Genomic DNA, 13,274 nt, shown 5'->3' with positions numbered 1-13,274 from the left:
GGAGCGACTTCATCTCCAACATCAAAGTACTCGAGATGGCAGAGGCCGACAGCATCGAATCCACCCAAACTGCGCTGGGTAGGTCATGTCTCCAGAATGGAGGACCATTGCCTTCCCAAGATCATGTTATATGGCGAGCTCTCCACTGGCCACCGAGACAGAGGTGCACCAAAGAAGAGGTACAAGGACTGCCTAAAGAAATCTCTTGGTGCCTGCCACATTGACCACCGCCAGTGGGCTGATATTGCCTCAAACCGAGCATCTTGGCACCTCACAGTTCGGCGGGCAGCAACCTCCTTTGAAGAAGACCACAGAGCCCACCTCACTGACAAAAGACAAAGGAGGAAAAACCCAACACCCAACCCCAACCAACCAATTTTCCCCTGCAACCGTGTCTGCCTGTCCCGCATCGGACTTGTCCGCCACAAACGAGACTGCAGCTGATGTGGACATTACCCCTCCATAAATCTTCATCCGTCTGTGAAGCCAAGCCAAAGAAAGCCAGTATGAATAGGATAATCATAGATAATAGAATGTAGGAAGTAAAGTTAGTCTGAATAAGATAAGGGTCTTCTAGCCTTTTAGACAGAATTAGCAAGTTCTGCATATAAGGTTGTAGCCCTGAAGGTAGGGAAGGTATGAATAAGGACAAAGGCAGGTTTGTGAATAAGGTGTGAGAGATAAGTAACGCTGATCTAAAAGAAAAGTGAGGATTGTGAGAGATGAGTAACACTGATCTAAAAGAAAAGTGAGGATTGTGAGAGATGAGTAAAACTGATATAAAAATATGAAGATGAGGAAACTAATATAGATATATGGGTAAATTAATAAAGCCAGTATGAATAGGATAAGAATAGAATGTAGAAAGTAAAGTTAGTCTGAATAAGATAAGGGTCTTCTAGCCTTAGACAGAATTAGCAAGTTCTGCATGAAAGAAGTTAGTCAGCCCTGAGAGTCAGGAAGGTGTGAATAAGGACAATGACATGATGGGACACTGACAGGATACCCCCTGGTCCTCCAAGTTCACAGAAACAGCAAGTAGGCAGACAGGATTGCCTAATGCCAAACTCATCCAGGAGGCAGAAGAATGTAAGGGGGAGGGTACTTCTATACTGAAATAAACTGTATAAAAGTTGGGTGAGCCCCAGTATGTGTGTATTCCCAGGGTAAGGGGAAAGCACCCAACTTTGCATTGTTGTATAATAAATGTTCTTTGTTCTCAATTTTTGTCTCGAGCAATTTCTGTGAAGGTACTTCTGTTTCTCACATGGTGGTCCACCACCAGCCTATTGCAGGGGGAAGCCTCTGTACCTGCAGGAGTGTAAGGGGACAGGACAACACCTGGCTGGCTGTCAATCAGTCGGCCTGAATGGATCAAGCCCCACCAGGTCGCGTGTCAATCACCCTCCAGGATATAAGCCTGCGCCGGCCTCCCGAGGCCTCACACTAAGTTGCTGCAGCCACAGTCAGCCTGTCTCTCTGGAAATTTTTGTGGATTAAAGCCTGTTGTTCAGTCTTTACCTTGTGTGTGTCTGATTCTGTCTAACAGCGCACCATAGTCAGTACTGCCCAGATATAAGTGTACAAGATCCCTCTTCTGATAAGGTGAAGTTTCCAGGGCGTTCTCTGTAAGCCTCGATGTCAGGTGTGACCAGTGAACAGATTTGAGGGGCACTTTGCATGGATTGTGAACCATTGAGATCAGTTTGGGATCTGGTGACAAGGGACTTACCAGGATGGAGTAAAACATCTTCAGACCCATTTCTTCTTGTTTTCACTTCACCTGAGGGTGGAGATGGGAGAGGTTGACATCGTTCAGCCCCTTCTGCACCCTGGCCCCCTCCATATGGTCCTGCTGGGAGACTGCCCAACAATACTTTTTTAAAATTTGTTTGTGCATCTTACACACACAGGCACAAACACACATGGATGTGATGTTTTCTCTCTATATATCTCTCTTCCTCTATTTCTCTCTCTCCCACTCTCTTACGTGGACATCAAGACATGGACGTGCACGCAATGTTTCAGTCTCTCTCTCCCTCCCTCTCCCCCTCACCCCTATCCTCTCTCTCCCTTTCCCTCCTCCCTCTCCCCCTCAGCTCTCTCTCCCCTCACCCCCTATCCCTCTCTCCCCTCTCGCCCTCTCAGCCCTCACTCTCCCCCTCACCACCTATCCTCTCTCTCCTCCCCGTCTCCCCCTCTCTCCCCTCTTCCCCTCAGCACTCACTCTCCCCCTCACCCCCTATCCCTCTCTCTCTCTCCCTCTCAGTACAGCACATTGCAGGCCCTTTGGCCCACAATGATGCACCAACCTATTTATACTGAAAAAAAACTAAACCCTCCCTTCCTCTATTTAATCTTCCCTCCAAGTGCCTGGCACGATCAGTGTAGCAGTTGACACAACACCGTTACAGCGCCACCAACCAAGACATGTGTTCAAATCCTGCACTGTCTGTAAGGAGTTTGTACATTCTTCGCATGTCTGCGGGGGTTTTTCCCAGGGGGGCTCTGGTTTCCTCCCACCGTCCAAAATGTACCGGAGACTATAGATTAATTGGGTGTAAATTGGGCGGCCTGGACTCATGGGTTGAAAAGGCCTGGTACCGTGTGGTACGTCTAAATTAAAAAATTTAAATGCCCCTATTGTACCAGCCTCCACCACTACCCCCGACAAGGCATTCCAGGCCCCCAGAACTCTCTGTGTAAAAGAAAACATACCCCTGACGTCTCCCCGCAACTTCCCTCCCTTCACTTTGTACAGACATCTTCTGGTGTTTGCTGATCCTGCCCTGGGAAACAGGTCTCTCAGAATCTTACATTTACCTTTATAAAGGACACCTGCTGAGTTTCTCCAGCTTTGTGTTTTTACTACTTTTTAGACATGCAGCATGGTAACAGGCCATTTCAGCCCACAAGTCCCTTCTACCCAATTTACACCCCATTAACCTACAGACCCCCAACCCCCTCTCCCCGGTACGTTTTGAATGATGGGAGGAAAATGGAGCTTTCCCCTCCCCCCCCAGGAAAAACAACACAGACACGGGGTGGGGGGAAGAGAACATACAGACAGCGTGGGATTCGAACCCCGGTTCTGGTCCCTGGTGCCGTAACACTTCCTACCTCAACCACGGTGTCTGCCGGCTTCCAGGTTTCAGTTCTGACCATTGCAAACCTCTGTGAAAGCTGAGGGATGCCTGCCTGCACCGTGACGTAGGCCTCAAGCCCGAAACCTTGTTTATGTATCTTTTTTTTTGCAAATTTTATTTATAAACAATAATAAATCAAATGTTCAAAATACAGTTGAATACTAATGTTATCATCTCTAAAGGGATACATGATCTCATTTCCACCTGCCATCGTTGGATACTCAATTTAGTCTCACTTTTCCACGTAACTGCAAGACATTTCCCGGCCACTGCTAAGTCCAGCTTATAAAGGCAATTTGAAATTCATCTAATTTTAACTCCAAATTCAATGTTTTCATATAACCCAATATCTTTGGGTCAAGTGAAATTTTAAATTTAAACATAACCTCCAAAAATTCCTTAATTTTATTCCAAAAAGGGTTTAACCGACTCACATAACCAAACTGAATGTAAAAAAAGTTCCTGCTTCCTTATGACATCTAAAGCATAAATCGGAAGAAACGTATTTAAATTTCTTTAATTTCTTTGGAGTCAAGTATAAAGTTATAATGAACCAATCTATACCTTACATTTACAATTTTAGTCACACTGTCCTCACATATTGATCTCCAATCATCTGGGAAAATAGATACTTCCAAATCATTTTCCCCATTTCACTCTAGTTTTATCAACATCTGGCTTGGGCATTTTAGCCCGCAATAAGGTATACATATCCAATATAAAACATTTATTACCAGTTCTCAAATTTAGATCTTCTAGGAAGCCTCAAAGTATGTCCAAAATTATCTAGCAATAGAGCTTTAACTTGCTAATAAGAAAAGAGAGAACTCGAAGGTATATCATATTTCTCTTTCATTCTTTGAAAGGAAACAAAATAACCCGCCTCATAACAATCTTCTATCAATTTAATTCCTTTTTGCTCCTATAACTTCAAAAGTTGATCATTAACTGTAAAAGGGAAAAGCTTATTTTGAAACAAAAGTGTTTTGGCTGAAATTGTACCTTCAGTACCTACAATTTTATTCTTGTTAATCCTTAACTCCATCAAGTGTTTCAGCCCCAATAAATTATAATTACTTAATAATTATATTGATTTGTCCTCTTTTCTCCAATCTGGGAAAATTCAGAATTAGCCCATACCAGGGGGCTGTCCACTTGAAACATCCTATTAATGAATTTTAAGATGAGCTGATTCATAATAAACTTTGGAAATTAGGAAGTTGTAGACCAAGTTAATTTCTGTAGTGAAACACTCACCATTTTGTCATTCCACAGAAATGTTCTCATCAAAGTATTCAAATCTTTTAAAAATTTATGAGGAATCTTACATGGAATAGATTGGAACAAATATTGAATTTGGGTGAAGATATTCATTTTCATACAATTCACCCGTCCCATCAACATTATAGGCAAATCCTTCCACCGATTCACATCTCATTTAATTCAGTCAATAAGGACAAATAAATAATTATAATTAGTGTCAATAATAATACCCAAATACTTAATACGATCAGACCATTGTTACAGAGTTCTGTGTTGTGTATTGGCCTAAGAGTTGTGTGGTTTTATGTTAAAAAGTGACAGTTTGCCTTAGAGAGCCAAGGTGAAGGTGGACTGCAGAGAGTGGGAGACGGACTGGGCATGTGCAGAAAATTATCTAAAAATTTCAGGACTTGGATAAGGGGTGCTGTGGAGTGGAAGGAGGCCCAGAGCATGAGTCATGGTCTGGAGGACAGTTTAGAATGTTGGGCATTTTAAAAGGGATGAACATTCCAAAGACAGCCAGAAGGATCCAGACCAAGCCAGTGGTTCCTCTCTCTGCAGCAACAGAAGACAACTTTGAATTTTGTGCTCTCTCTCTCTCTCTCTCTCTCTCTCTCTCTCTCTCTCTCTCTCTCTCTCTCTCTCTCTCTCTCTCTCTCTCTCGTTCCCCTTCTCAAAGATCTTTTGGCTTATGTTTACCAAACAAACTGAATTTTGTTTATGATCTTTGCTTCGGTTGAGATTGAAGTTTTGTGAGTCTTGTGTGTTTGGTGTTTGTTTTTAAGTTCTTCTGTGGGCTGGTTGAAAATATAACTTAGACTTTAATTACTTTAATTAGGCTGGGGAATTTATTAGTTTTACACTGTTATAGAAATTTGCATAGTAACCAGTGGGCATTGTTATAAAAGGGGGTGGGGGGGGGATTTTGAATTAAAGTTTGAAGGTGAATTTTTGTTAATAAAGTAATTGTCCATCTTTACCCCTGTGTGTATTGCCTTCTTTGTGGTTGGTGGTTTGATCTTGTAACATAATTTGGGGGCATTGTCCGGGATCAAACCAATTTGGAAGCTTTAGGGGCGATTGACTTGTGCTTAGTTATCAGTCGTCTGAGTTTGACTCAACCTCCAGCTTGAAATTAAAAATAAACAGTGAGTGTATAAGTCACCAGCAGAAAAACCAGCAACTATGAATATTGACCAGTTCATAGCGAACCCTTCAGTGGTTAATTTAAAAATGGCTAAAAAGTCAGAACTGATGGTTATAGTTGGCAAATTAAAACTTTTTACAGTAAGAACTGGGATGAGAAAAAAAAAGGAAATTGCCTGAAAGATTGTTAAGCACTATGTAGGAAAGGGGATATTTGAAGAAGCTGCATTAGAACAGTTTCCAAAGGAGAAAACTTCAGAGGAAGTAAAGTTGGCTTTGAGAAAACTAGAGTTAGAGGAAAGAGAGGCAGAAAGAAAAGCTGTACGGGAAGCAGTAAGGCAGGCAGAAATGGAGGAGAGAGAGAAAGGACAGAAGCATGAGCTAGAACTAGCTAAATTAAAGCTGACCCTAATGCAAGGAGAGGGAGAAGCCCAAAACCCATGTGTTGGTCAGGAGGTGAGGTTTCTGGTCAGTAGAGAAGTGAGGATAGTTCCTCCATTTGAGGAAGCTGAAAGAGACCAGTATTTTCAGGATTTTGAGAAATAAGCTGTAAATTTCAAATGGCCACCAGAGCAGTGGTCACTCCTGTTCTTAAAGGAAAAGCCCAACAGGTGTAGTCGTGTCTCACGGTACAACAAGCAGCTGATTATGAATTTGTGAAGCAGGCTATACTCCGATCTTATGAACTAGTCCCAGAGGCTTATAGACAAAAGTTCAGGAGTTTTAAAAAGGCAGCAACCCAATCTTACGTGGATTTTGCTTACAGGAAGGTTGTGTGTTTGATCGGTGGTGTGCTGCGATGAAAGTGGAATATAACTTTGATTTATTGAGGGAAATCATTCTGATTGAGGAGATTTAAAATTGTGTTCCTGACAATATTCAAGTGTACTTGGCAGAGAAAAATATAAAAACTTGGCAAGAAATGGCTAAATTCGCAGAGGAATATGCTTTAACCCACAAGTTTAAGTGGACACCAGGGAAAACCTTTCAAAGGAATACTGCAGATAATCCAAGTAAAGTAGAAAGAAAATCTAGAAGTGAGGTTAAAGGAAGAGAGGAAGAGAAATGGTGAAGGAACAATTTTTGAGTACTATTTGCCACCAGGGCAAATTGTCCTGTACTGAAAAGGAAGAAAGGGGTGGTACCAATTGCCTATGTTCAGAGTGAGAAAGTTAGGGATGCTTTTAAACCATTCATGACTGAAGGTTTTATTTCAGTTAAAGAAGGATCCAATCAAATGCCAGTTAAAATCCTGCGGGATGCTGGAGCTGCCCAATCGCCTATATTAAGCAACATTTTGAATTTTGGTGAGGAGGTCGATACTGGAGATGTGAATTTAATTAAAGACAATGGTGGTGAAGCAGAGCCTATACCTTTGCATAGAATAGTGATGAGATCAGACTTAGTTAATGGCCCGGTTACGATAGGGATAAGATCAAGTCTACCGGTGGATGGAGTTTCCCTTTTGCTAGGAAATGATTTAGCAGAGGGTAAAGTCATACCTGCGGTGAAACTCACAAGTAAGCCATTGGTTTATGAGTCTGAAAAGGATTTGGAAATCTACCCTGCTTGTGCATTACTAGAGCAATGTCTAGAAAAAAGGTAGAGGTAGAGAAAGTCTGTGATGATCCTGTAGTGGAGGCAAACATTGAGGACAAACCTAAGGATCCAGCTTTGCTGCTGTCAAGAATTAACAGCCAGACAAAAGCATGATCCTGATCTTGCTGGGATAAGAGATAAGATTCTGTCTAACCAGGAAATTGAAACTGTGCCAGTAGGTTACTTTGTTCAAGATGGAATATTGATGAGAAAGTGGAGACCACAAGTGATACTTGCCAGTGAAAACTGGGCAGTAGTAAGGCAAGTTGCAATTCCCAAAACTTACAGGAATGAAATATTAAAGTTGGCTCATATTACACCTTTAAGAGGTCATCTTGGAGTGAAGAAGACGGTAGAAAAGATAAGGAAACAGTTTTATTGGCTGAAATTAAGAAAGGATGTTGTGAACCTTTGTAGAACCTGTCACAATTGTCAACTGGTGGGCAAGTCTAAACAAGGACCATCAGTGGCACCTTTACAACCCATTCCTGCTTTTGGGGAGCCCTTCTCAAAAGTGATAGTGGATTGTGTTGGCCCATTGCCAAAATCCAAAGTGGGAAATGAATATTTGTTTACACTCATATGCACAGCTTCAAGGTTTCCAGAGGCTATTCCCCTGAGAAACATTAAAGCAAAGACGATTGTGAAGGCTATGCTAAAATTTTTCACACTGTTTGGCCTACCAAGGAAAACTCACTCGGACCAAGGGAGTAATTTTATGTCTGGAATATTTCAATAGGTGGTGTATGAATCGGGGGCCCATCAAATTGTGTCGTCTGCCTATCATTCTAAAAGTCAAGGAGTCTTGGAAAGGTTCCATTTAACTGTGAAAAATATGATGAGGGCTTATTGCGTGGAAAATAATAACGATTGGGATGAAGGAATCCATTTGTTATTGTTTGCTGTTAGAGAGGCCACTCAGGAGTCTCTTGGCTTTAGTCCATTTGAGTTGATGTTTGGTCATGAAGTCAGGGGTCCATTGAAGGAACAATGGATACATAATGATATACAATCAAATCTGTTGGATTATGTTTTCAAATTTAAAAACAGATTGCATCAGGCTTGCGAGATGGCAAGGAAAAATTTAAAAACTGCTCAGGTAAAAATGAAAATTTGCTATGATCAAAAAGCAAAATTTAGGGGCATTAAAACTGATGACAAAGTATTGGTTTTGTTTCCAATGCAGTCAAACCCTTTGAGAGCTCAGGGTTCAGGACCATATAAGGTGAAATCAAAAATTAACCAGGTCACCTATGTCATTGAGACACCTGATCATCGAAGAGAGACACAGGTCTATCACATGAACATGCTTAAACCTTACTTTGAGAAAATGACTGAGGAGGAGACTAGGATTCCAACCAAGGTGCTAGTTATAGATGAAAGTAAGGAGGAGATGAGTTTCGTGGAAGGTCACGGAGCACAGAAAGTGATAAGCCCCAGGCTGGAAAATTCTATAGTTTTGCAAAACTTAGACATCAAATTAATGCATTTGACTAAATCAGAAAGGGAAGAAATGAAGACATTACTTATGAAATTTAAGGATATATTGCCAGATGTTCCAAGAAGAATTACTGTGACTTGTCATGATGTGGAGGTCAGTGATGCTAAGCCTATTAAGCAGCATCCTTACTGAGTTAATCAGGAAAAGAGTAGATTGTTGGATCAAGAGGTGGATTATATGCTCAAAAATGACATCATCTGAAAATCAAGTTCAAATTGGAGTTCACCCTGTGTTGACAGTTTACAGCACGGAAACAGGCCATATTGGCCCTTCGAGTCTGTGCCAGTTCACATGAACAATTCCACTAGTTTTCCCCTCCAACACTCTGGCCATATCCCTCCAACCCCCTCATATCCATGTACATATCCACCCTTCTCTTAAATGACAGAAAGGACCCTGCTGCAATTACCTCTTCTGGAAGATCATTCCATTCTGCCACCACTCTCTGAGTGAAGAAGCATCCTCTAACATTTTTAATAAAGTTTTGCCCCCTTACCTTGAACTGATGCCCTCTTGTTCCAACCTCCCCTGCCCTCAGGGGAAAGAGTCTACTCATGTCTAGTCTATCTATTCCTTTCATAATTTTGAATACCTCTATCATAACCCCCTTCAACCATCTATGTTCCAATGAATAAAGTCGCTGTCTCCTTAATCTTTCTCTGTACTCTAGATGTTGTAAGCTTTTGTACAGATATTAAATTGTAAACGTGGTGACAAAGACAGAGTAGATGATTGTATAGATAAGGTGGGAAAGGCTAAGTTTCTTACAAAGATTGATCTCTTAAAAGGATACTGGTGTGTACCTTTGACAGAGAAAGACAGGGAGATTTCTGCATTTGTTACACCTTCAGGATTGTATGAGTATAATGTTATGCCTTTCAGGATGAAAAATGGTCTTGGCACATTTCAGAGAATAATTAATGCAGTAATTCAGGGTTTAGAGCACACAGAAGCTTATATCGATGATTTAGTAATTAGTACGGATACATGGGAAGAACACATGCCTGAATTAGAGCAGTTATTTCAGAGACTGGTGGAAGCACACCTCACAGTGAATTTGCACAACAGTGAGTTTGGACATGCCACTGTAAGTTATCTGGGTTATGTGGTAGGACAGGGACAGATGGCACCAGTTGGAGCGCAAGTATTGGCTATCACTGTATTCCCTATCCCTTGTAATAAGAAAGCTCTTCAAAGATTTCTAGGCATGATTGGCTACTATCATAGATTTTGTAAAAACTTTGCAGAAATTGCACTCCCATTAACAAAACTACTTGGAAAGAAAGAAAAATTTATCTGGTCAGAAGCATGTAAGGAAGTGTTTCTGAAGTTAAAGGCCATTTATGCCATCAGCCTGTACTTTTGTCCCCTAACTTTTAAAAGCCATTCTTTTTAGCCGTGGATGCCAGTGACGAAGCGGTTGGTGCTGTACTGTTACAGAAGAAGGATGGTGATGGAATAGAACATCCTATTTCGTACTTCTTGAAAAAGTTTAATGACCATCAACAAAATTATTCAACCATTGAGAAGGAATAATTAGCGCTTGTTTTAGCGTTGCAACATTTTTTTTAAACTTTATTTATTCGTTCAAAAACCAAATAATATGACATATACAGCAATTAAACATGAACATGAACATTTTTTATATATATATTTATAGAAAAAAAGAAAAAAAAGAAAAGAAAAGAACCCCCCCTTCAGCCAACTATCCTAAGGAGAGCCATAAAAAAGAAAAAAAAAAAGAATATTAAAAAAAGTTAAATATACATATTAAAATCTAATCAATATAAATTGAAATGTAAATATTCTGAGTATAACAGCCACTTATTAATAAAAAATATATAATTATCATGCAAAACATATGTAATTTTTTCCATTATTAAACAATATTTCATCTCATTATGCCATCTATTAATATCAATCATATTTGTATCTTTCCACATACTAGCAATACATTTTTTCGCTACAGATAAAGCTAAATATACAAAAGCAAGCTGGAACTTATCTAATCCTAAGCCTTTCAGAGGTTGCAAACTACCCAATAAAAATTCTGTTGGATCTACAACTATTTTAATCTAATACAGATATTGTAAAAATGATTCAATTTTCTTTCCATATAACCATATAACCACTTACAGCACAGAACAGGCCAGTTCGACCCTACTAGTCCATGCCATAACAAATCCCCACCCTCCTAGTCCCACTGACCAGCACCTGGTCCATACCCCTCCAGTCCTCTCCTCTCCATGTAACGATCCAGTCTATCCTTAAATGTAACCAATGATCCCACCTCAACTACGTCTTCCGGAAGCTCATTCCACATCCCTACCACCCTTTGCGTAAAAAAATTTCCCCTCATGTTCCCTTTATAATTTTCCCCCTTCAATCTTAAACCATGCCCTCTAATTTGAATCTCCCCCACTCTTAATTGAAAAAGCCTATCCACATTTACTCTGTCTGTCCCTTTTAAAATCTTAAACACCTCTATCAAGTCCCCCCTCAATCTTCTATGCTCCAGAGAAAAAAGCCCGTGTCTGCACAACCTTTCCCTGTAACTCAAACCTTGAAATCCTGTCAACATTCTCGTGAACCTCTCTGCACTCTCTCTATTTTGTTTATATCTTTCCTATAATTTGGTGACCAAAACTGTACACAGTACTCCAAATTTGGCCTCACCAATGCCTTGTACAATTTCATCATAACCTCCCTACTCTTGAATTCAATACTCCGATTTATGAAGGCCAACATTCCAAATGCCTTCTTCACCACACCATCTACCTGAGTATCAGCCTTGAAGGTACTATTTACCATCACTCCTAAATCCCTTTGTTGCTCTGCACATCTCAATAGCCTACCATTTAATGCATATGTCCTATTTAGATTTTGCCTTTCCAAAATGTAACACCTCACACTTATCTGTATTAAATTCCATCAGCCATTTCTCAGCCCACACCTCCAGCCTTCCTAAATCACCTTTTAATCTACGGTAATCTTCCTCACTGTCCACAAAAAGATTGTATATGTATACATGTATACATGACCAAACAGCATGTATCACCACATCTAAAACACAAATCTGATTCATGAAAACCATATTTTTTTTAATTTTTCAGGTGTCATATATACAAATAATTAATTATAATATATAATTACATCATATATAATTGATGTAAAAAATTGTAATTAATTAGATAGTGCATTTATCAATCTAGTTACACTATCATAACAGATATCTAACCAATCCTCTTCAGAAAATATAAAACCAATATCCACTTCCCATTTAATTTTAGATCTATCCAACCCTTTTTATCCATACCATCCTGTAATATTTGATACATAAATGAAATATATCCCTTCTCTGGTACCTTCATAAGAAAAGTCTCAAATTTAGTCATTTCAGGTAAAATCATATCTCTACCAACATACATTTTACCAAAGATCAAATTTGATAATAAAGAAATAAAGAATTCTTATCAATACCAAAATCTTCCCTCATCTGATTAAAAGATAAAAACTTACGCTCTTTAAAACAATCTCCCAAATTTTTCACACCTTTAAATCTCCAATGCAATAAACTTAAGTTGATAAGTTGATGATTATACTACAGAGTCAAAGCCAATAATTTACCCAAGAACCTATCATTTTATTTTTCTTTATCCATAACTTCATTAAATGTTTTAGTATAGGCACATTATATTGTTGTAACAAATTCATATTCCATCTAAACAAAAATTGATGTATTTCAAATTCAGAAATACTTCCATCTCAATTTTAGCCCAACAAGGAGGCCGTACCAAATCCATCAATGAGCTAATAAATTTAAGATGGGCTGCCTCATAATAATTTTGAAAATGTGGTAAATGTAATCCCCCTAACTCATATTTCCAAGTTAATTTATTCAAAGCTACTCTCAAAAATTTACCCCTTCATAGAAACTCCCTAACCATTTTATTTAAATCTTGAAAAAAAATTTCATCAAGTAAATACAGAATAGATTGAAACAAATATTGTATACACGGAAAGATATTCATCTTAATTGTATTTATCCTTCCCATTAAATTAATAGGTAAATCTTTCCATTTAATCAAATCAGTTTTGATTTTTTTCATTAACGGAGCATAATTTAATTTATATAAAGATTGATAATTAACATTCAAAATTATACACAGATATATAATTTGGTCAGTCCACTTCAAATTAATAATATTCTTATAAACTGAATAATTTCCTTCACTTACCGGTAATATTTCACTTTTTTCCCAGTTAACTATATCCAGAAAGACATCCATATTGTATTAAACATTCCATCAAATGCAAAAATGACTGAGCTGAATTTGTTAAATACACCAATACTGTATTTGTTAAATACAGCAAATAAATTAATTTTATACTCCTCATATAAAACTTTCATATCTTGTATCTGTGTATTTTGTCTTATCAATTGTGCTAAACGTTCAATCACTAACACAAACAAAGCTGGTGATAAAGGACAACCTTGATGAGTTGATCGAGTTAACTTAAAAGATTTCAAAATCAAACCATTCATCAATACTCTAGCTACCGGTTGACTATATAGAGCCCTAATCCAACCAATAAAAGAAGGACCAAACTTAAATTTC

At 38.9% G+C, this 13,274-nt stretch overlaps 1 protein-coding gene across 2 annotated transcripts in view; it reads right to left on the bottom strand.

Moving 5' to 3' along the window:
* LOC138754917 (uncharacterized) overlaps positions 1-13,274 on the bottom strand; it is an 85,052-nt gene that overhangs the window by 54,167 nt on the left and 17,611 nt on the right. For both annotated transcript variants that reach the window (XM_069919922.1, XM_069919923.1), the window contains exon 3: positions 1,733-1,783. In XM_069919922.1, coding sequence (XP_069776023.1) covers positions 1,733-1,783 — 51 coding nt within the window. The remainder of the gene's footprint in view (positions 1-1,732; positions 1,784-13,274) is intronic.

This window comes from Narcine bancroftii, chromosome 2 (assembly GCF_036971445.1).
Source record: "Narcine bancroftii isolate sNarBan1 chromosome 2, sNarBan1.hap1, whole genome shotgun sequence".
Taxonomy (NCBI): domain Eukaryota; kingdom Metazoa; phylum Chordata; class Chondrichthyes; order Torpediniformes; family Narcinidae; genus Narcine; species Narcine bancroftii.
Note: the sequence above shows the minus strand (reverse complement) of the source record. Positions and strands in the feature narration are given on the sequence as shown.